Genomic DNA, 25,352 nt, shown 5'->3' on the forward strand with positions numbered 1-25,352 from the left:
GTAGAAACCCGTGTATGTATTGAAATTATTAAACTAGTAGAGAACATCTGAAACATAAAAAAACATATTATTGTGAAGGAATACAAAAACATTTCTTGAAAGAAGTTAGGAAAGGAAGATATATAAAAAAAAAAAACATAAATAGCTACTAGGAAAAATAGAAATTGCTAAAAAAAACTATAACCAAAAGACATATATTAAGAGTTCCCTCAAGTTAGGAGTACAAATCAAATATTTCTAGGTTGGAATATGTATTCTTGAACATGGTTAGAGGTAGAGTCTTTGTAAGAATATCCACGAGTTGCATGTTAGAAGATATAAGGAGAAGTTTCAATAAACTATTATTTGACATTTTCTCTCACAATGTGATAACACTCTCCTAACCGCATTCAGAAGTAAGTGTACAATTCATGAGACAACTATATTATTACATCTATGTCAGGTTAAATACAATTGATCAATTAATTCTTTTGTATTGTTGTCTACGAAATTTAACTTATTTTCGATATTAAAAGTCGTTTCATTGATTAACTCAAAAAATAATAATCATTACCATCAAGAAGAATAGTGAAAACAAAGACATATCGAAAGATTCTTGTTTAGATTAATATATAAGTAATTTGCATGAAAGGTGCTTGATGAAATTTGTCGAAAAAAAAATAATAGACCAAAAAAATAAAATAAAAAATAAAAAAAATAAGATAAAGATGAGCGTAGGAGAGTTCTTAGCATATTATTGAAATAATACCATTGAATTTTTTTTTAACAACAAAAAATAAATAAAATAAAATGAAACACTTCAGGAGTATCTCAACCCTTCTACAAAACCTCAAAATCAAATTTTCTAGTACCCTGTCAACCATGAATCCAATACTATTAAAGAATAAATCCAATACTATTAAAGAATAAGAAGAACCAAGAAAAGAAAATATATTTCGACTTACTATTCCGTAACTTTATACAAAATATCATAAAAAATTGGATGAATTGTGAAAAGTTGTATTCCCTTCTGTAGCAATGTTTTTCCATTTGACAAACTTAAGTTACATCGTGTGGTTTTTTCTACATCTTTTTTTTTTTTTCTCAAATGAAGTATTTTGATAGTTCCTGACTCATAGTTCTCTGTTTTCCACGTGGACACTCTTGTTATAAATGCTAGAAAGACATTAAACTTTAAAAAGTAATACTAACTGATATTTACTGACAGAAAACACTTACATTTACGTATTTCATGGATCATTTAAGTTGTATTGTAGATGCTCATTTGTCAAACCAGACTTGACTTTAAACAAATGGTGTAATGTTGAGTCTTAAACAATACTTTATATTTAAGATGTATTTATTTATATGTTATTCTTTAAAATAAGAACTTTTGTTTTTATATGATAATAGTGTTTTCTATCTTTTTCTAATAGGGACCTATAGCATATCTATTTCATGTCACGTCGATTTTTTCCATGTTAATCTAATTAAAATTATAGTATTATAAAAGTTTATTTACTAAAAATATAAAATCTTAAGTTATTAACAAGTCTTTTAAACCTAACATACAAGTCTTTCTAAACAAATATAAACATGCACTAAAAAAATAATTAAATACCAAAAAAATTTAGAAACCAAAAATAATTAATCACTATATTAACTAAATTAGATACTATTTTAGAGATTACAAAATTATTGGTATCTAGATTCTATTATTAATAAAAATTTAGAAAATAGTTTTTAAGTTGGTATCTAAATTAGTTACTAATGTTTTAGCTACTAATATTTTATATTCTAAATTAGTCTCTAAAAGACTAATAAAGATTAATTTAGAATATAAGTAACTAATAAATAAAATCTTAGTAGCTAATGACTAGATACTAATTTAAAAATTATTTTATAAATTTTTATTAATAATATAAAGGACTTTACATATCAATAATTTTTTTAGTTTATAAAATAGTATCTAATTTAGTATAACTAATTATTTTGATCTCTAACATTAGTTTCTATTTTATAATCTTTGTAAAATTTGTTATAACTGATATATTATATTTATTTATCTTAATTATTACTATAAAATAATTTTTAAGGGTTATATAAAAAATAAATTTTGAATACGTAATTTATTTTGATATATTTTACATACATGATTGTATAAGATAAGATTGGATATGTTAGTTAAGATATGGTCAAATATACCTCTATTACATAGCAATATCACACACTTGTAATCATTAATAAAAAATTTATGTTAATAAGTCAACTACGTACTATTTAAATGTTTCGTATTAAAAGCAAATCTATTCATGATAGATAATACGTGAAACTCTCTATATTTATTTTTTTAGGAATATAAGATCCAAATATACTAAAATTGGTTCAGTCTATCGTATTTATTTACATTCTATTGATATAGTTAATTATATAGAAAGTTTATATATTTCCAATATTTGATGAGCTTGTACTACATATTATGTTAGTCATTAATATTTTAGATTGACTATGGTCTCTAATAACCAAATAAATTATTTATTTTTTTAGTTCGAAGGAAAAACGAAAGTCAGAACAAGAATTATGTGATTAGTTTACGAATATCATAAAATGAATTTTTTATTTTGAGTAGAGATTTTTCATTGTACACTTTGATGCACTTTATTTTCTTCGTATTTTGTTAATCTAGGTATTTTTCTTCTTCCTTTTTTAACACAATTTATTTGTGCTTATTTAATATTTTATCTGGTTAAATTAAAATTATAATAAATTTAACTATATTTCAAATTTGATCAGCAGATTTATAGTTTAAAATAATGTGAAATCATAACATAAAAAAAGTCCAATAAAAAATTATATATTTATTTATTTTCAAATTGCAGCTATTATTCTTTTTTTTTCTTTTCTTTCATCTTCATTTTACAAAATTTTAATCTTAGATAAAACTTTTCCATTAACATGAGTCATATTGTATCCTAAATAATTGGTAGTTAAAACCTTGATTGCTAATTAGATACCAATTTAGAGACTATTTAACAATAATATAAAATAATTTAGAAACCAATTTTTTTCTAATTTCTAAAATGGTTTCTAATTTAGTTACTATTGCAACTAATTATTTTGATATCTAAATATTGATTTTTATTTTATGATTTTCTTGTAGTGACATGTATTAAGATTTATTAGACTTTTTTAAGATTATGTTTTTAAACTATAAAGTTTGGTATAAGAATTTAACTTTCTTTCCTCTCTCTCCATTTAAATATTTTTATTTTCCATTTAGAGTGTGTATTTCTCACTTTCTCCACAATTAGTAAAAAAAATTCTACACAACTATATAATTAAATTAGTTGTATCCTACAATAAAATCATTAAATACAAATCAATTTTAGAAAAAGTAATAGTTAATTATTATATTAATTAAATTTATTTTAGAGATTATAAAATTATTGGTATTTAAAGTAGTTTCTATTATTAATAAAATTTATAAACTAGTTTCTAAATTAGCTATCAGAATTTTAGCTATTAACTTTAAAATCTAAATTAATTGATAGTTAAAACCTTACTAATTAATTAGATACCAATTTCAAAATTAATTTAAAAATTTTATTAATAATAGAAGTTTAGATGTCAATAATTGTTTTAATCTCTAGAATAATATTTAATTTAGTCAATAATAACTAATTATTTTGTCTCTAAAATTGGTTTTTATTTAATGATTTTCTTTAGTGATATTTGATGTTTTTAATTATTTATTGCTTTAATTCTATCATATTTTATTTTCATCTCTAAATTTAATTTTAATATATTTTAAAGAATTATCAGTATTTAAAATAATGTTGCATTACAATTTGAATTATTAATTACAAATGTAAAATATTTATATATTTAAATATATTTATTTGTTCTAATTATATACAATTTTTATTAAAAGCATTTATTTATTATAGATTTTAACTATATAAAAATAAATAAGTACTCTACATAAATCATTAAATAACATACTGATAAATAAATAACGACTTACATAACATTTTAAAATATATGTTTTTGTTATTTTCCAGCGATCTTATCCACTTGAACTTTTTGTTTCATTTTGGTACCTTTCATTACATTTTCTTTGGTCAAATCTAATGAAAAGAATCACATGACAACAAATAGTAAATGAAAAATTATAAAAACAAAAAATGTAAGTAAAAAACAGTTATCCAAATGTGTAAAAATTGAAATATTAAAAATACTCCTAGGTTATTAGACTGGTTCTAGGATAACACATCCAACAAGCAATCAATATGATGTCTTTTTTGTAACGATGACATGTAAATATGGTAAAAAAATATTAATTATTAATTAAAGATAAATTATAAAATAGAGTTTATTATAAAAAATTAATTAATAAACCTATTATGAATAAGATAAAGTCGTAGATGTACTCGAGATTTTTGTGTTGGTTTAGATTTCATCTAAGTCACCGTCTGCGTTTTTTTTCTTTTCTGATTGGTGCATAGACCCGATGGTTTGTATGATGATGATCTTATGAGATATTTGTTTAGTATATCAGGTGACTTTCTCTTAGTTAAGTTATGAATGTTTTGTATAGACATACATGGAAGTATATCTATTGAAAGTGGTTAAAGTTGTCATTATGTATAAGGGTTGAATCACTTCTAAAGTCACTCATTTATTATTTTTTATTGTCATTAAAAAAAGTGTAGATAAAGTAATGAATTTATTAGTTCCATTAGTAATTAATATAAATAATAATTGAATTAATTTAGTATTTAAATAATTAATAAATATTTAAAAATTAGAATTGATTTAAGTTTGGGAAGATTCTGCACGTAACTCAATCCTAATCCTATGTGTGTCATATTGAGAAGTACACAGCATATTTCGTATTGCTGAGAAAAAGGTCAACAAAAGAGAAGTGAAGTAATGGAACGATAGTGGAGAGCCAGTTGAAGATAGTTTCTCCTACATTTTGCGTAAAAACAATTATCAAAAATAAAAGTTGATTTAAGCACAAATAGAGGAACAAATTTATATTGAAAAATAGTTGATTGGTAAAATAATTAGAGAAATATGATATATCACCGAAAGTGATAAGTGTGTTGCTGATTTTTGAATTGTAACGAAGGAAGCATTGGTCAAATGGTTGAATCGTGGATCCATATTCTTCTTATCTATATGTCATAGATGAGATGCTGAATTTTAAAGAATGGGAGTGTCTATTTATAGCAAGTAGAAATGCATCATTTAAAGCATGTTTCATGAATATATGCCACGTTGACCACAAAATTCTACATATGGAAAATAATACTGCCCTTTTACAAATCATTTTCTTTCTTCACCACATTTCATCATTTCCTTGACCTAGCATTCTTTCTTTTCTTTCAAAATAATGCTCCAATAATCACATCTTTTCACATGCAACTTTTCATACTTTCTCCTTTTAAGTTTACAATCTTAATCTTTTGTTTAGTACACTTTAATTGTCAAATCAAAAATCAAAAATAGATGAAAAGAAAAATACAAATTTGAGACATTCATATATTTTTATTTCTTCTTTATGTATTTCAATTCAAACACAATCAACCACGTGAATATTAAAACCCATTCAATAAGTTTTTTTATTCTCAGGAGAGCCGTAAAATGTTATTATATATGAAATTTAAAAGAAATTAGTTTATTTGGAAGTGACATGTGTAAATAAACTATACTATAGAGGACCACTTTGATTTTGAGTCTCACTATCCAGTTACTCGAAAGCATTGTTATTTAGAAGTATACATGTAAATGATCTGGCTAATAATTAGAACGAGTGAACTATTTTAATTGAATAAATAAAATTTTGATCCACAAAACTTATAAAATGTAGATACTAAAATATATTTCATTATTTAGTATAAAATGAAAATAGATGTTGTGATATAAATTTAAAAGCAGTGGTATTAAGTATTAAAATTTAGAAAGAATGTGAAAAATGAAGTTGAAAGTATAGTGGTAGTATATGATGAGTAAATGTTCCACAGGTCTCTTCCCGGCTCTGTCGTTGCGTTGTCAAATCACGATCAAGTTCATGACAGAAAGCATTCTTTACTTTGTTTTAATGGTGACAATAATGTCTTCAGAAGAATCAATGGTGCCGTGACAATAACACCACGAGATCCTGTAATGTCTGTTGGACGATGGACATGGATTGTACTTTCCAAACGATGAGAGAAGAGAACAACATACTTAGTCCAAGGAAAACCACCTCAGAAACTCAGAACACGGGATGAGAAAATTCTCGACCAGAACAGAACACCATCGTCGCCACAAAAGGACCCTCTAACAAAGAATAGATTTTTAAATTTATTTTATTGATGAGGATGATGTTGAGATGAAGGGGTGGTGGTGAAAGAGGTAAGTGTCGTAATGGAAGGGAAGTATGTGTTGGTGGAACATTGAACAGTGAAGATTGAACATTGAAGATTTAACATAGAACATTGAAGGTTGTCATTTCATTAAATTGGGTTTCCTTTTCTCGGGGCACTGTTGAATGGTACTGGTAATATTTATTTAAAATGGGGGCACTTGATTTAAATTTCGTTGGAAGGATTTAATAAAGAAAAATGGGTTGGGTTATTACTAGATGGATGGTATTAAATTTTGTTGGTGAGGGGTTGGATTTTTAAATAAGGGGTTTAGCTTTAAAAGCCGTTGGATTTCTCTTGCGCTGTGTTGCTCGGAGACTTAAAACACCGACTCTTCCTCAAGCAATGAATGAAGAAAGGCCCTCCTTCTGCACTTTGTAATTGCAATATTTACTCCAAATTTCCCCTTCCTGCATACTTCTTGGGATTTTTCCAAACAATTAATACATTTCCTGGCCTCAATTTACACTCTCCTTCTACCCAATACTTCAATTCAATTCAATCCAATCCCATCGCTCTCTCTTTCTCTCTCTTTCTCCCTCTCTCTCTCTCTCCTCTCTCTACACACACCCTACCCCCCTCCACCTCTCTCTCTCAATTAAATTAAGCCTTAAATCACTCCCTTCATTTTCCTTATATAAAACGCCCATGAACCTCCACCCATTCTTGCAACAACAAAGATCACCAACACTTTGCTGGTGCCACTCTTTCACACCACCCCTTTTTCTCCTTCCAAAACATCCTCCTCCAACAACCTTAACGTGAGTCATTCTTCTTCCTCTTTCAATTCTAATTTCCTCTCCCTGCTACTCTCTCATTCACCCTTTTCCCCTTTCTTTCCTGTATTTATCTTCGTTACGTATCTTTTTTTTTTTCTTTCTTTTTTGTGGTTGCAGAAAACAGAGGAAAGCCATGAGCCGCAGAAACGGAAGTGGTCCACAGCTTGACTTGAAGCTCAACCTGTCCCCGCCGAGGGTTGACCGGAGACTGGAGTCGCCAACACGATCGGCCACGGCTTCACCGACTTCACCGCCGAGCTCGTGCGTGTCGTCGGAGCTGAACCAAGAGGAGAAGAATTACTCCAACAGCCCTGAAGCCACTTCCATGGTTCTCGTGGGTTGCCCTCGCTGCCTCATGTATGTGATGCTCTCCGAAGATGATCCGAAGTGCCCCAAATGCAAAAGCACCGTTTTGCTAGATTTCCTCCACGACACCAAAAACCCCACCATAAGGAGGAGTTAGAGTAATAGAGTTAGGATCCTCCGTTCCTAGCTCTGTTTTCTTCTGTTCCTAGCCCTGTTTTTCTCTGTTCCTAATAGTAGGACATATTATTATATTATATTATATTAGCTAGTAATGCTTAGGAATTAATCTCCTTTTACCTTTTTTTACTGTTTTAACTATTCCCCCTTCTAGGAGTAGTGCTATGTGCGCTCCACTTTTACCCTCTCTCCCAACAATTTTGTCAAAGCAGGGGATGCATATTTTTGCAGAGACAGAAAGAGACAGAGTGGAGCGTGAATAGCACTATTTGAATCACCTATAGAAAGAAAGTTACTGGGCAATTCGGGAATGTTAGGTATCTATAATATAGGAGCTGGGTGCTCTTTAGCAGCGGTTAAGAAAGTGTAAGAGGGCTTATAACCTCAGGTGCCCTCTTAGTTTGCTTGTTGAAATCCAACCTCGGTTTTCCTTTCACTCTCTTTTTCTCTGCATCCACGATGTTAATGTTAATGTTAATGTTAATGTTACTGTTTCATCCAACGGCACACACATGCTGTTGTTACTCTTGACGTTAACCACCATAAAAGGTAAATAAAAATAAAATAAGTGAATAAAAATAGCCGCAACAAAAGCAAAGTTGTAAGACAGAATGTAGATCTTCTGTACTTTGTGTTAACAGTTGAAATGGTTTGAAAGTTAAGGCCCACCAAACCGGTGTTAACTGCTCCATCTACTGCACTCTGCGATGTTGTGAACCACTCAGCATGCTTGAGAAAAATGAAAAATCTGAGTGAGCACAATGGGCTAGTTGACTTTGTTGTAGATTTTGTTAAAACAATTGGGGATATGATGACTGAAAAATGAGGTGTGTAATTTGATTCAGAATTCAGATCCCCTGACACGATGGAATGGAAAAGTTTTGCATGCGATAATGACCTGATTAAAAAAAGGGAGAGATGGTTCCAACTTCCATGTTACAAAATTCAAGTGTCCACGAGCATAATGAGAGCAATGGCGTGAAAGTCGTATGTCGTGTAGCATAAGAAAATTATGTTGTGGGTTAGGAGGAGATGAAGGATGAGTGAATCAAGGGATGGTAGAAGGTGGGTTGGGTAGTTCCGAGCATTGAAAAAAAAAGGCCATTCTATTAAGGCCATTTAAATCACATAAATGCAAGAGTAATTGAGACGGTTGAGAATAATGTGGGAGATATTACGTCAGATGATAAATGCTCTATTTTTTCTCTCTTTTCCACCTATTTTATCAAACACCTTCTTCTCCTTCTTCTTCATCCTCCTTTATCTTTCTATTTCTCCTCCTTCAACACTTTCAACACTATCTGCACTTTGCCTTCATTTTGTGTTTATATCTATTTTCCCATTCGCAGACACCATAATTGTACCAACTAAGCCCCTCCTTTTGTCAGCTTCGTTAGTAAATTGACATTCAAGGTGTGACAGACCATTAATCCATAATTTATAAGCATTAGATTCAAAGCTTCAAAATCTGAATCATTATGATTCACCCTTAAATATGTAAACTTATAGGTTAAATCAGGTGAGAACGTAGTGGGAAATGGCACAATTAATTGTGTGTCATCAATAAAATAAGAGCAAGTTGAACAAGGTACACAGCTCATGGACATGGTCATCAAGATGAGGGGCCTAAGACTCCATTGAAACTCACCCCAGAAAACATTACTATTAGGGTTGCCCTTAAATCAAATTATATAAGAAGGAAAAAAAATGGTAACAAAACTACATCAAAAATCAAAAGAAAACATCGTGTGATAAGAACAAACTAAAGCCAAAAACCTTGACTGAATTCGATGATCTTAATGCCTAAGAAGTGTTCCGAAAAGAGGTTAGGCACTAGTGCAGTGCATGTCATTTCTTGCTTCAATTACATATATATTACCTTATAAAAAAATTAGTTTAATTAGTTACATTATTCATTTTTAATTGAACTGTTTTTTTTTTTCATAAATTAAAGTAATTTAATTGTCTAGGTTGTATTTTATTACACTCAAAAGACATTAAAAAAATTTATCATTCTATTTCTTTCAACTAAAATTGATATATGAATTTATTTATTAGGAATGTATAGTTGTCAACTTTTCATATCTAATAAAATGATATATAAATCAAAGCTAACAAACCATTACTGAAAAATAAACTTGTGTTCGTAAAAACATAAAAGGGGTTGTCATTTGTCACACAAGTTGTTAATATAACGAGATGCATTTCTAACACTGAAACAATTTTTTACAAACAATATTTACAGGATTATTATGTAAATGATCAAATTTTCAACTCCGATAATGCTTTAACTCTTGCACTAAAATATTTTTAGCAGTCCAGTGTTTAAAAATTTATCTAAAAGTGAGTTTATTTTAGTTTTTAATAAATATGGTTTAGTTCAATTCAAATAACTGTATATTTTTAGTTTATTCTAACACTCCTAGTTAGCAGTGATTTTCCACAGTTAAACACTTGACATTTCCGTGCGTATTTATATTAATAAATAAAAATTAAACTTAAATATTTCTTGATATAATATTAGATGAATATTTACATGGTTTTTCATATGCGAATTGATTTTGAATTTAATATTTATTTTAAATTGAAGTAAACTTGAATTTGTTTATCATTATCATTATTACTATTATATATTATTAGTATGTTTATTATTATTATTGTTTTATCTTTTATTATTGGTATTATTATTATTATAGCAATAACTTTGGTTATCGATGTATGATCCAACATTTATTGCAATTACCACTTATCCTTTTGCTACTTGTCAACACCATCCACATCTTAGTGTCTTGCATTGCATCACATATGGAACAAAGTAATGAATTAATAATTATATTTATCCTTATTTTTTGTCATCATAACAATGGATATCTATGCATTACTCGCGTGCAATCAAATTTCGTCTTCTAAAATAAAAAAATAAGAGAGAGAGAGAGAGAGTAAAGGAAGATTATAAGTGGATCTTCCTAATATTTATGTTGATCATAAATCTAATTTGAACCAAGGTACTAACTTCTATTTAAAGATAAATTCTTAATCACATTTTTTAAAACCAAGGTTAATCACCCATCATATGACATGTTGGTGCTAAGTATCAAGTTCATTCATAACACACATGTTAAGTAAAGCAAATTAAGCTTAGTTATGTATATTTATAATTTAGAGTTCTGTTTTCCAAATTAACTACAACTCTAAACAAGTCTCTCTCTTTTCGCCATAATTACTAACATGCAACCTAAATAAAAACCAACTACATGTTACTTGATTTTAATAAATGTGTGATATTATTTTGTGAGAACAAAAACAAGGCATAACTTCATAATAAGTATATTTCACACAATATTTTATTGAGCAAGAAAATAATATTAAAATTAAATTGAAATTAGAGTTAAATTATGCAGAGTATATAAAATAAATCTAATTTAAAATAATATAAAAAAATATGTATATTCTTATTATAGGTTAATTATTATTATTTTATCTTTATCTTTGATTAATTAATCTCTTTTATGAGTATGGTTAGTATCTATAATGATATTTTAACTTATATTTTAAAGTAAGTGGGCTTATCGACCTAAACTGTATGGATAATTAGTATATGAAAATATATGTGGATAATTATTATTTGAAAAATTTGGAACCATAGAAATAGAATAATTTTTCAACGGTGGACCTGATTGATATATTTAATATAGTTGAAAAGAAGCATCATGCTTGTTTTGAAGTCATCATGTTTTATATGATGATGGCTATGGTTTAAAATTGTTGTCAATTTTTTTATAGATATGTTATGTTGTATATGGAAAAAATTGATTTTGATTGTGAACAAATATTTGTAATAAAAAAAATGAAAAAATCTCCTTAATAAAAATATAGGCAAAATGTAAAATGTTAAAATATTTTTTAAAATTAAAATGATCAAAATATTAATATGTTTTAGGAAAATATCACATTTTAGGAAAAGATGTGGGATGTAAGGTGGAGCATGAGGTGTCAAAAAATCATTTTCCTTTTTGATACCTTCATCTCTTTTAGATTGACGTTTGTTGTAAATTAATTGGAGTATCTCATACTCTCATTTATATTTGTTTTTTTTATTGTTGATTAAAAAAAATTAACCCAAGTTAAGTAAAGTAAATCAATGGTGTAGGTCTTTGTGAAAATGAAAATAAAATAAAAATCAATGGTGTAAATTATTAAGATATAAAACATATTTATTGCCCAGTGTGTATATATATTCTTCCACTTCACATCAACTATTTGAAAATTGTCATGTTTTTTTTTATATCTTATCAACTCATTTTTTTTCTTTTAAAATTGTTTTGTTAATGCTTTTAACTTTCACTTAGATAATTACAGATGTAATCGACATTAGTATGTTTTAGGAAAATAATTTACAACCTTGATTCAACTCGATTAATGTAAAACTTGCAAGTTTACTTGTGAGGAAGAAAATTATTTTCTTATTTTTTTAGAAAAATATTTAACTCAAAATATTAATATCACATTTAATCCAAAATCTTGATGTAATGAGGTTCAAATTTCTTCATTTAAGATTTATATTTATATTTAGATTCCTAATAAATATAAATATCTAATATTTATTTTTAAATGGTTTAGATTATTGTAGTAATATTGTTATAGAGAAAGTGGTTTTATGAACCACAATAAATCAAATCAAACACGAATGGTACTGAGATGGACGGAGAAAACTTGTAAACAATTAAAGAGGTTTTCATTATTTTCACTTTATATTTTTTCTTTTAGTGAAATATACTAAATTTATTTATTTTAAAATATGAAATTAAATTTATCTAATATATTTATGTTTTCTTTACTTTGGAATGTGAATATAATTACTTAGTTCTTTTGACATTACCATGCTTTAGTTTTTGTGTCCATTAAAAGTTATTTTTCCTCTGCATTAGAATTTCTTGAATGTGTTTTTTTTAAAAAGTGTCATTATCCCTGATAGAATTAGAAAATGTCTATAATGTTTAATGAAACATTTAATAGTTATTAACTTCCTTTAAATATTAATACATTTTCATTTTTAAAGATATCTTCCACCTTTTACTTTCTCTGCATGATCCCTTAGAATTTGTATTATTACAAATGCTTGAAAAGATCATCAAAATAAAGTGTCACATGCAAGATTACATGAATGATAGATATGAATTTAACAACAAAATCTTGTTTCATACACAAGAGATAAATAAAATAAAAGAACGTTTGAAAAAATTAAGCATGAAGAAAATTTTGAAAATTTAAAGGATAATATAGTTAATTTTGTTAGAAAAGTCAAATTATATAATTTTATTATGAATCCAATAAGCAATACAATTGCAGTGCCATGGAGTCAGCATAATTGATGACAACCCTTGCTAACACATGAACTACCATATTCGCTTGCCTCGTAACAAGCTTAACACTATAGCTTGGAAGTTGGGGAATAATAATAATGATGGTGAACTTTAAATTTACTGAAGATCATACCACACTAAGAAAAAATATGCATTAGAAAGCCAACATTATCAACCACTAGTTTGCAATCTAATTAAAAAAATACTTATTAACCAAGACATATTATTTATGCCAAAGTAGTAAGTAAACTCATGACTCCAATATGTGACACCATATTATCCATTTGTTACCTCAACATTTTCACAAATAAATTGGTACGAGTTATCACACTAATACATACCTCATTTTTCACAAATAAATTAGTACGAGTTATCACACTAATACATACCTCAACCAATTTTATTTTGATTTTTTTTACAGAAACATTATTGTCACATTTAATTTTATCGGAACAAACTCAAATTACTAAACAATATATGTACGACCAAAAAGTGTTAGATCACACTCCATGATAAGGGAGTCTCGTCACATGACCGAATACATCTTGATTGTCAAAAGTGACATCACCATTAAGATGTAATTAGATATCATATATCAGATTAATACAAAAATTTAATATTGATATTCATATTATCAAACCAAAAACTTTTTAGGTTCAACTAGTCCTATAATTAAGTTGAACATACTTAGATCAAAATACGCATTTAAAAGTCTTTAATATCTATAATCACTAAATATTAACTTGCGTTAGAGGACCTTTTGTACACATCTTTTACTACGACCGAGTCAATATCTATTAAATATTGATATTAAGGAGTTTAAATAATACTAGTAAATGAGAAAAAGACCATTTGATTTAATCTCTTTTGCAAATTTCCCATTAATAGTTACTTTTTTTTATAAACTTTGATAAAAACAAAAAGCTTGTTCCCTTCCTAAGAATGAATTTAACTTAGACCAAATACTCCATGTACGCATAAAATCACATGTTTTATCTTGATCACTGAGTTAAAAGATTCTTAATAACATTTTACATATAAAATTTATCTTAACACAAATGACTAAAAACACAACCACATAATATATAAAAAATATTCTCTGGTCCATTTTTGCATAGTGGGCAAACAAATTATCAATCCACTCATTTACTCCTTAGTCCCACTCTAGTTGGAATACAATTCCCACTTACAAGGAACTTTATCTTAGATAACATGTTTAGCTTTCATATTCTTCCCATCTACCTTCCACTCTAAGTTTAGAATACTACAATTTAGAGATTATAATATACACTCTTTTTTTAAACTACCCATAAATCATCGTAGTATGTGAGAAATAAATATATTTAAAAAATAAGTAGAACACTCCACACTTTTTTATTATGCAATAACAATTTTTTACCACACAAATAATGTAAATTAAAATCCCCCCCCACCCAACTTTAATACTCTTTCAATACTCTATAGGCTTCTTTTACGAAGTTTTGAATGTAATTATGAAGTTAATACCTTTATTTTTTTAAAACAATAAAAAAAAAACTTTAGTGTGCTGAATTTGACTTCACGTGTATTTGTTTTTTTATTGTATTGACATAAAGAAAAAAAATGATAAAATGGTATCTTGAAATTGTACTATCACTCGGTCAAGAAAGTTTATGTCATAAGGACAGTGTGACCGATTTCGGCAGGATAACTAAATACATATGGGTCATGATATAGTAAATTGAGTAAGATTTTCTTACGATAATTAAAGATTAAATCGTAGTGTCAAATTAATAATAAGATTAATAATAATTTTTGTACTAATTTAGGTGTATTGACATAGAAGTTCAATATAATTTTGTAAATAGATTAACTACGATTAAAGGAAAACACACTTTTATTAATGTATATATTGATAGGGTCTAGATAGTACCTAAAATTGGTTATACAATTGCTGACGTTCCGGCTGATTTCTCGTTCTTTATTTTAAATCTTCTCCTTCAATTATTGGTGTTCGGTCGAGGTTGACCTGAAAAAATGTAGTTCAACGACAAAGTAAGTACATTGTATTAAGAGTGTGGTGATAAATTGATTTAAAAACCTTACACCTATGTAAAGGGTTTATTCATAGTGTTTTGTAATGAACCCTTGTTGTGATGGCCGAATAAATATCAGTTGTTACCTGATATGCAACTTGATCCCTGATTTAAAGGAATATATATTGGTATATTCATAGTCGGAGAATATATCCAATATCTTTAAGTTAATTTGACTGATTTTTAGGACATGTCAACCTCATTAAGCAGGACATGATTATGACTCACAAAGAACCCTCCATAACTATTGTTGTCATTTATTAAGTGTCTTAAAGTATATTTTGACACGATCAATCACCAATATCAAATAACTGATTCATCCGATATAATTAAAATTCTTTAAATATTCAAAAACCGACTCAATGAAATAATCTTTTATAAAAATCTCATAGCGATACTACGATCTAACTACATATTACATCATATTAAGATAGAGATTAAAAATAGATAAAATTACTTCAAATCCATATAAGAACAAAAATAATTAATAACAATAGAGTATTTTGAGTGCGGATAAGTTACGAATTTTTAGTGAACAACATTTAAAAAAAATAATAAATTTTTTAGATTATTACAAAATATCTAGTAATGTTTTTTTCTTTTTAAAGTTCATGTAGATTTTTTTGGAGCTTTAGCTTATTTTTTCTTCAATGTGTCCATCAACCACATCATCGTTTTATGAAAAAGCCCTCAATAGATAATTTAAAACTATTATTTTACAATTTCTTAAAGTGTAAAGATTGTTAGAATTTTTTTTCCTAACTATCTTTTCCACATATATAATTAAGAGTAAAATTTCTAACAACATATTTAAATATTTAAACTATATCTATGAATGAAATGTATTGAATTTTGTTGTTTAAACTGTAATTGTGTGTGAACAGAGTCCACAAGCATGTGCTATCTATATAAGTCCCGAAGCAATTAACACCCATTTTATACGAATATTTCAATGAAAATTAATTTTTTATGTTCTCGTCAACTTGGAAACAACGAACATTTTGACACACGAGAAGGAATGAGATGGGAGAGAATGGAAAATTTGAGGTTTTAGTGAATTATCTTTTTCAATTCATTGAAAGGAAATTTTGTCGTACAAGTAAAACACGTGTAGAGCCAAGTTCATGTTTATGCAATAACAAGATTCATGTTTGAAAATTCTTTCTCACCTAAAAAAATGTAATAATTTTTTATAATTTAAAATTCCTTTATATATAAATAAATTTGTAAAAAATTTGTTGCATGATATTTTTAAGTTTTTTACAAATTAACTGAAATGTATAAATAAAGTTTTTTTTAGAAAAAAAATGTCCTAGACTATTTTAACATAAAGTTATTTAAATTTAGAAGTTTGAGTCTTTTATATATATATATATATATATATATATATATATATATATAAAACTTCTTCTCGTAATATTGTTTTGGATAAAAAAAATTAATTTTACTTTAATTAATATATTTCATTTTAATATATAAAAAGGATTATTTCATCATTTTATATGAATTATTTAAAATTAAAATTCTTTTTTAAATTAACATTGAGAGTCACTTTTTACATATAATTAACCTTCCATTCTTTTATAAGTCCTTATTTTAAGGACCTAACGCAATTTTTATGGGAAATGTTTTATTAAAATAGAAAAAATAATAAAATAAAATAAAAAATTTGATTGATCAATTTATTATTTTTTTATATTTTATTTTTTACTTTTTCAACTTTTGATTCATTAAAATTAAGAAATACGCAATTACAATATCTTATTCTTTCCACTAGTAAATATAATTATCTTATAATTTAAAAAGAAAAAAAATGCTATTAATAAATAATGTTATGATTCCAATAATATTATTTTTGCTAAAAAAACTACACGTGTTTTAGAAAAAAATTTGTATCATAATAGAAAAAATTATGGATTTTACATTTCAAGCATAAAATATAAAACATTTTTCTTTACAAAATTAGAGTTTTTCAAAACATTCTTAATACATGATTAGGACATATAAAAATACAAATATTTGTAACATAAGTTTTAAAGTCAACACCCTAAAGCTCTTCAGACCCTTCGACACCTGTAATATCATCTGCTCGTGTACGTAGTACAATCATCGCAGTTCAAACACAACAAGAAAAGCAAGGGTAAGTTAGTGAAAAGAAATTACATATCATATCTAATTCTTGCAAAAAGAACCAACCAAATAAATCATTTATAAACATTTCTATAAATGTTATCATGTAAAATTTCAATATCAATTTCATCATTCATATAGACCACACATGGATCTATTTTCAATGACAATCATTGGATTTCATTTCAATCCCACTTCATCTTCCGGAAGACTCATTAAGTATGCCCCTACCATAGACTAACACCTGATCCAAAGAATCCAATAGAAAGGATCAGGGTAAGTTCAAACATCCAATACCGAGTGTCTACAGTGGGACCCAGTGTGTATGAACTCCCTCTTAGCTTCTCACCACCTAATATCTTAGTCTACATGACTTAGATCATTAGTGAAGCCAGAGGATCTCCGTTAAACATAGGCTTTTCATACTTAACGTACCATCAAACAACAACTCATACATTATCCCAAATGTATGACATCAATTTCATACTATTTACATCATTCGTATATAATACATATCATTCAATCCCATAACATTTAAAAATTCATATCATTCCAGAACTTTTCCAACGTTAAAAACAATATTTAACTCTCAAACTATCAAAGTATAGTATTTATAAAGTTTAAATAATATATAAACAAACACACAATATATAAACAAATAACACCTCTGCAAGAGAAAATAATATTGGGACCACGTCCCTTCCGCATTCAGATCTTTTATCCTAGGGTGTTATTAAAAATTAAGTTTAGCTTCTCTTATCTCAATTACTTGTTTTCCAAGCAACTTCTATAATTTTATTCCCCACAATCTGGATAAACTTCAAGATTTACGGGCCTAATGCAAGTTATCCAAACAAAACAAAAATTCAGTATATAATAAAATAAGTTGAGAGGATTAAACTTCTCAAGTGACCCCACCAAAATTGATGACTAAATCATAAGGAAAAACAGAGAACAAATGATATTTAGAGTAAAAATGAACTTACTCTGTTTGAAAATTTGATCGGGTAGAAATGTTCCTTAACTCCTCAGTTACAGCGTGGTACGATCAGATTCTAAAATAGATGAAGATTGGGAGAGAAAATTAAAAGGGAGGAAGATAAGAGAATTGGAGAGAGAGAAATGGAGATAAGGAAGAAAAAATAAATGGCATAGGGAAAAGGGTTATATGGCTTCTGTGTTTTTTCTTTCTTCATAAAAGTTACGTCGTTACAATTAACAGTTTATTTTGTAAATGTAAATGACTAATACACCCTTTCTCTCTTTAAATGCAAGCTTTTTATAACTAACTAATGGAAACACAGGCGCAACTGCGTATTGTGTATCCACATTTTATTTGTTTACTCAATTTTCATGAGGATAAAAATTTAACATATATACAGAAATAATTTTGGGTGAATCGAAATTGAAAAACAAAAAATGGAGTATAGAGAGTGATTAAAAATGGAGGATTATTTTATTTTATATATGAGATTTGATGTAGAAATATGTGAGAATATGCTCTTTTTTTCTTCGTGTTGTTGCCTTAAAATAAGGAACTAAGGGAAGAGTGTGAAGTCATATAAAAATTGTACATTAATATTAATTTAAAAAATTAAAAAATAATTTTATTTTTTAAGTAATTCATATGAAATGACATCATACTTAATTATATTAATAAAATTTAAATAAAGATAAAATTAAAAACAAATTATTACACTAAAAAATACGGTTATAATATAAAATCTTCTTTATATAATGTCTTTATATATATAGTATATATAGGTATAAATTCTGTCGAAAGTTATAACTAATAAGTTTATCTAATTAAAAATAGTATGCTTGTTTGTAATATTATTTTTTAAAACTTAAAATTTCAATTAATTCAATATTAATGAGAGAGATAAAAACTATTAAAAGTTTTCACTCTTTATGTACTAAGATTATTAATGATAATTTAGTCAACAAATAATTAATGAACAGAATAATTAAAAAAGATTCTTGTAAAAAACTTTAAGACCTATTTATGATGAGCAAGAAATAATTTGTCAGTGTTTGAATGAAAAGGATTTTCTAATAGCATTTTTTTTCTGCTTAACTTGTTTCTATCCATTGTTTAAGATTGGCAATTAATGAAATGAGCCAAATCATTATTAATGGAATTTAATTTTCCGGCAACATGTCAGTTCACGTTAGAATGAGTGGTGTAAGATTAATAATACTATCATACAATACTAAAAATATAATAATTATGCAAAATAATATAATCAAAATATTATTTTAATAAAAAAATATGATAAAATTAAAAATGACAAAGTGGATCAATACTATCAGTCACTAATTCATTCTGACCAATTAATATTGGACCACAAGTACAATAAGATATATGCTGTACTTTAAAAAAAATAAAATTATATATGTAAAGTATAAAATTAAAAAAAAAAGTACTCGTATTGGGTAAAACAACTTCTTTATGTTTTATGTTTCTAACATTTCAACATATATTTTTTTACGGACTCAATAGTTTACTTATTATATATTTTTAATTCTAAAATGAAATACTTTGTATTCTAAATTTTATAATTTAAAAAGTATTTTCTGGGTTTGAAAATTTATTTTGAATTCCAAAATTCAAAATATAAAATTATATTATATATATTAGCTTCTTATATTTGGGCTCATGTCTGCATCACAGGCCTGTAAACTGGACTGTAGACCAGCCTGTAATTTTTTTTTTTTCAAGTCACATATAGTTAAATCTGATATTTTAATAGTTATACAAGATGAATAAGATAAACTACAGAAAGAGAAGAAGAAAAGAGATAGAATCATTAATAAAGAATAATATACTTACTTTGATCAATAATCTCATAAACTAGTTTTCACCATCACCTTGCTACCTATTCTAAATGAGTACCTTCTATTACTTATTACACCTACGTAAACAATAAGAACTTCAGTTATTGACAAAAGTCAGAAGATACAGACTATACTCAATTAATAATATGATTACTTCACTAAAAAATTACTATCTCATACTTTATCAACAATTTCATTATATATATATATATATATATATATATATATATATTCACACATATTATCTCCTTAACTTATAACTCATGTAGTAGCAAATGATGATTTGCATTTCTCTTAATATATAAAATTATTATATAAATGTCCATTATTTTATTCTTTTATGTGAGTTGATTTTAATAGAATAAAACAGTACTTTGAATTTGGAATAACTTACGAACCTAAAATAATTTTCAACTAATTAAGTAACTCATTCATTTCTTTAGGTTGAAAATCTCATAAAATTCAAAATAAAAATATTTCATAATATATAAGTGATGAAAACTTCATCTTATAAGACAGTTTTATAAGATTGAGTTATGTTACTATTTTTTATATGATAACAAAATCATCTAAAGTTTATCATAACGAGAGTTTATTAGTTTCATCCGTTATTGGATTACTCATAAATATATAGTGTCACGCGAGTTGACGGTCTCAATGTGAAGAAAATGTATTGGAAATTTCACATCAATTAAAAATAAAAATATTTCACAATACATAAGTAAGATTAAGATTGTGTTAGACTTAAAGTTCACGTCTTAATAATTTAAGTCATTTAATTAAAAGAAAATTTACAATACATAATCTCTTAAAAGTTAAATTAAAATAAAATATTAAATTACACCTGTTTTAATTTCCCGTAATTAAAATAGATATAAGTCTAGTCTGAAATTAATTTATGTTTTTTTATAAACTAACATGAAAAATCTTTTACAAATACAATTTATCTTTCTAACTATTCAAATCAGAAAGTATTAATTACATGCAAACTAAATTTGATGTCTAAGAAATTAAAATACGAAAGGACTATCTACAGTCTATTGTTTTTGTATAATTACATTTTTATCTTAATTTTGTTGTCCTAAATTCATTAATATTAGCTTAAAAGTACAAGGATATTTTAATTACGGTTAAAGTGGTAATTAAAATTAGGAAATTAGGTATTTTTATCTTAAACGCGAGAAGATCTTATGTAACAGTTCGTTTGGTCGTGACAGGAGAAGCGTGGACTGAGAATACGCGTGGTGTAATTGTGAGGTATTACCTTTCCCCATTCGACCACATCGTTGTTGTGTCCGCTTCTTTTTCTTCATTATTATTCCGAAATTTGCCTTCAATTTTTGCTTACGCCGATTCCCCCTTTCCTCAGACATTTCGATACTTTGATCAGATCCACAACAATTGTTCATCCATGACGCTTGGCTCTGCAGGATCCAGTGTCGTGGGTTAGTTTCATATATCATCTTTCTCTTCTTTTTTTATTTTTCATTTTTCTATAACTGATTTTCTTTTCATGAATATGCATGCTTCTATTAGTTACTTGTTGCCTTGACTTGTCGCCCTTGATGAACTTGAAAATTGCATGTTTGTTTCATTTTTATTGTGGTTAATTTTTTTGTTGATGGAAACAGGGTGGGGTTTTCAATCCATACTGCTGTCTGGAATGGGGAATTTCTTGTAAATATTGTTTTTTTGGATACCCTAATTATAATTTGAATCAATTTTCCTTGTTAGCACTCGTGTTTATCATTCTACGCTTCTTTTGAAATTCATACCTCATTTCTTCTGCTTACTTTATAAGAAAGCCCAGGTGAGCTGGCTCTATAGTCACTTTTTTTTTTTTCTGTTTTAGCCAGTCCTCTATTATTCCTCAATTTATTGAAGCGTGTTCACGATAATTAGATAACAAACATTTGTATATGATAACATGAAAGAAGACAGAATCTTTTTTATAATTGTAGGTTTAATATTCTAGTAAAATTCGAACATTCAAAACTTGGTTTTAGCTTTTGAAATGTAGGCTAGGACCTTTTATTATCACATCTCTTAGGAAAATTGAATAGTAATTACCAGATTCCTAAGCATAACTTCCTAGAGTGCAACTTACTTGAAACCATTCTCAAAATGTATTTTTTGATACTTACTCCCAACCCAATTCCATTAGTAATCTTAGGGACTTACAAATATGACACTATAACTCTTTAAGTGGTATCATCAATCAGACATAACAAACTCCTTGTAAATAGAAACCACAACATTAGATAAATTATCTTAAATTTGTGAAGTTATAAGCCAATTATTTGCTATATTCTTTTGTCCTGCTCCTGCATGAAGGAAGATGCCCTGTGAACAAAGAAATTTGCCATGCCATCAGCTGGATAAAGAAATATGGAACATTTTCACTGGCTCTGGTCCTTGTGTTCATGACTATAAAGTTGTGTTTTGAACCTATAATTGATATGGGGAAGAAGAAAATAAATATTTTATTAATTTAATGAATTAAGCAGAACTATAGAGAGAAATCTTTTCTTTAAGGGTTTCCCCTTCCACACAAAGTTAATGCTACTGTTTACATTTGATACCTAACAAAATGACCCTCGTCCCTTATTCTCCTATTTATATAAAATTAACTCCTTTTAAGTAACAACTCTGACAATTGCTGACTGTTTTTTCATTCTGTCCTAACTCCTAACATCGTGACTAATATTTGGTGAAAGGATTATATATAAGTTATAACACTATTTTTTGCACTTTTAGAATATACAATGCCAATATGAGTGTGTATCTAAAAGGTTTGTACCTTAATGTAGTTCCAAGGAACTTCAGATTGCTGGAGGAACTTGAAAAGGGAGAAAAGGGAATTGGAGATGGCACAGTTAGCTATGGAATGGATGATGGTGATGATATTTACATGCGCTCTTGGACTGGCACTATTATTGGCCCCTATAATGTAAATATTTATCTATCACCAGCTTGATTTGTTTTACAAATATGTGCTAGTTCAATGAGCTAAATTCTATTCGAACTAGGGAATTTTCATGTAGCAATTGATTTAAATTTATTAGAACCATTTCAATAGTGGAAGTAATCCATTCTAAAATGAACTTCTTACTTTTCGGGTAATACAAATTGACCATGTTACTAGTCCTTAAACACATTTTTGTGTCTCAATATGTGTATACTAGTATAGTGTTCACGTTACTAGTCATATAACAGTACAAAGTTCCTTATATTTATACATATGTACTTTATCATTATACTGGGAATAATATCAACAACTTTTAAAATTATTTTTGGAAATGTTATTATGCTGCTGAATTTATCTGATGGTTTTAATTGTAACGTTTTTGGCTTTCTATTCTGCTCTTCTAATAGTCTACTGAATCTTTATTTGACCTGATTAATGTAGCTTCTTTGCTTAATTTTTAAGAAATCTGAAGTATGAATCGCTCTACCCTTGAACCAGGGAATTGAGTTATATTATCATTTTTCCAAATAATGTAATTTATTTTTATTTACTGTGTAAATAATAGGCTATTTGCTGGTTCAGTAATTGTGTTTTTTTCTGTTTTTTCTACCAGACTGTACATGAAGGGAGAATTTATCAATTGAAGTTGTTTTGTGATAAAGATTACCCAGAAAAGCCTCCAAGTGTTCGGTTTCATTCACGGATCAATATGACTTGTGTTAATCATGAAACTGGAGTGGTACAATTCATAGTTTTTCACATGCTGTTTTTTACATGTTTTAATGCAATAGGTGTTGGTCTGGGAGAGAAAGAGTATACACAAATCTAACTAAAGTATTTTTGACTTGATTTCTTAATTGATGTTGGGAATAAATATGAGATGTACATTAGAGAAATGTATTCAAGAGTGTATAAAAAATCTCACATTGATTAGAATGTAGCCAAAATAATGAAAATAAGTGGGGGTAACCTTACTCCATGAGCTAACTTTGAAGACAAGTTAGGTTCAAACTCAAATTCTTAGATAGTACTAGAATTTAACGTAATAGTTGTTGTTGGATATAATGATCTATTGGGACATATGTTATCATGTTATGATTGAACCATCTATAAATGTCTTGTAAACTCTAATTGTCTAGTTATTGATGTGAAAAATGTGGGGTTGGAGATATGACTCAAATGGTATATATGACCCTACGAGCGATTTTGGGTTTGAGTTAGGTTCAAACATAAATTCTAGGAGAGTGATTTGGGTTCTAAGAAGGAAATATACGTAGAAGAGTGCTAGGAAAACAATTTCTAACACATTCTTTCTAATACACTCTGATTGGTTAAAAATTTGAAAAACTAAAGAGGTATGTTAAACAAGACATGAACTACAAAATTTTGTCATTTCCAACAAATAAAAAGTATTGTGTTAAAAAAAGATGTATTGAAGAATATCCCGCTATCATTTCTCATATTATTGATTTCACCATGCCTTGATGAAAAAAATACAGGGTTGTTTCAACTACATACCATTACCATCCTATTTTTCTTAGAATAACATAAAACTTGGTCAATACATCCTTGTTTCAAATGTACTGGAAATTTGGAACTTTGAAAGAGTAAGCAAGTGTTGAATTTGGATGGCCGTGGAATGCGATTGGGTCATATACCCAAAAAGAAATAAGGGACACAGTTTATTGTCAGGGGAGAAAGGAGCAAGGGTTTTAGAGATTCGGAAAGACTGCAAGATTTGAGTGCTTTGGCATTTGGAACCCCCTTCTTTATTTTTCTCTAGATTATTTTTTTCTTGTAACTATGCATTTTATCAGGCCTCCCTTTCTATCCAGGAACTAGTTTACCAACACGCATCTATGTTTTCACCCTTCAACCTATCATTAGTCCATTTTGCAAACTTGATAAATTACCTAACTAAGATTTATGGATTTGCTATTGAAACAGGTTGAATCAAAGAAATTTGGTCTTCTTTCAAATTGGCAACGAAAGTTTACCATGGAAGATATATTGACCCAACTGAAGAAGGAAATGGCAGCTTCACATAACCGTAAGCTTATCCAGCCTCCTGAAGGTACTTGCTATTAGTGTCCAAGATCATACCAGTATTAGTCATATTGCACTTGCAGTGTGCAATATATATTATGTAATACTCTGGATCCTTCTATGTTCAAGAACATATAGGGGATGCCCAAATGAGCTTAATCTTTACCTCTGTAGCTTAAGAGTTGTTTTGTTGCCTTACATTCATACATTGTCGACTATGTTGAACTCTCTTATTGATGCTAAATATTGAAAGCAACTCTTAAAGTAGTATTTCCTAA

General features: G+C 27.5%; 2 protein-coding genes across 3 annotated transcripts; both read left to right on the forward strand.

Moving 5' to 3' along the window:
- The first annotated feature begins 6,627 nt into the window (after positions 1 to 6,627).
- LOC137814612 (protein GL2-INTERACTING REPRESSOR 1-like) lies at positions 6,628 to 8,090 on the forward strand. The gene is made up of 2 exons (XM_068617431.1): positions 6,628 to 7,153; positions 7,289 to 8,090. The coding sequence occupies exons 1-2, from the start codon at positions 7,041 to 7,043 to the stop codon at positions 7,632 to 7,634; spliced, it is 459 nt and encodes a 152-aa protein (XP_068473532.1). The 5' UTR covers positions 6,628 to 7,040; the 3' UTR covers positions 7,635 to 8,090.
- A 13,102-nt stretch (positions 8,091 to 21,192) lies between these two features.
- On the forward strand, positions 21,193 to 25,352 carry LOC137814613 (ubiquitin-conjugating enzyme E2 variant 1D). 2 transcript variants are annotated; one of them, XM_068617433.1, is made up of 5 exons: positions 21,193 to 21,317; positions 21,430 to 21,505; positions 22,871 to 23,010; positions 23,642 to 23,767; positions 24,976 to 25,352. In XM_068617433.1, the coding sequence occupies exons 2-5, from the start codon at positions 21,472 to 21,474 to the stop codon at positions 25,114 to 25,116; spliced, it is 441 nt and encodes a 146-aa protein (XP_068473534.1). In that variant the 5' UTR covers positions 21,193 to 21,317; positions 21,430 to 21,471; the 3' UTR covers positions 25,117 to 25,352. The 2 variants fall into 2 exon arrangements, with proteins under 2 accessions (XP_068473534.1, XP_068473533.1); XM_068617432.1 differs by having other exon boundaries at positions 21,199 to 21,313; positions 21,428 to 21,505.

The sequence above is a fragment of the Phaseolus vulgaris genome, chromosome 1 (assembly GCF_000499845.2).
Source record: "Phaseolus vulgaris cultivar G19833 chromosome 1, P. vulgaris v2.0, whole genome shotgun sequence".
Classification (NCBI taxonomy): domain Eukaryota; kingdom Viridiplantae; phylum Streptophyta; class Magnoliopsida; order Fabales; family Fabaceae; genus Phaseolus; species Phaseolus vulgaris.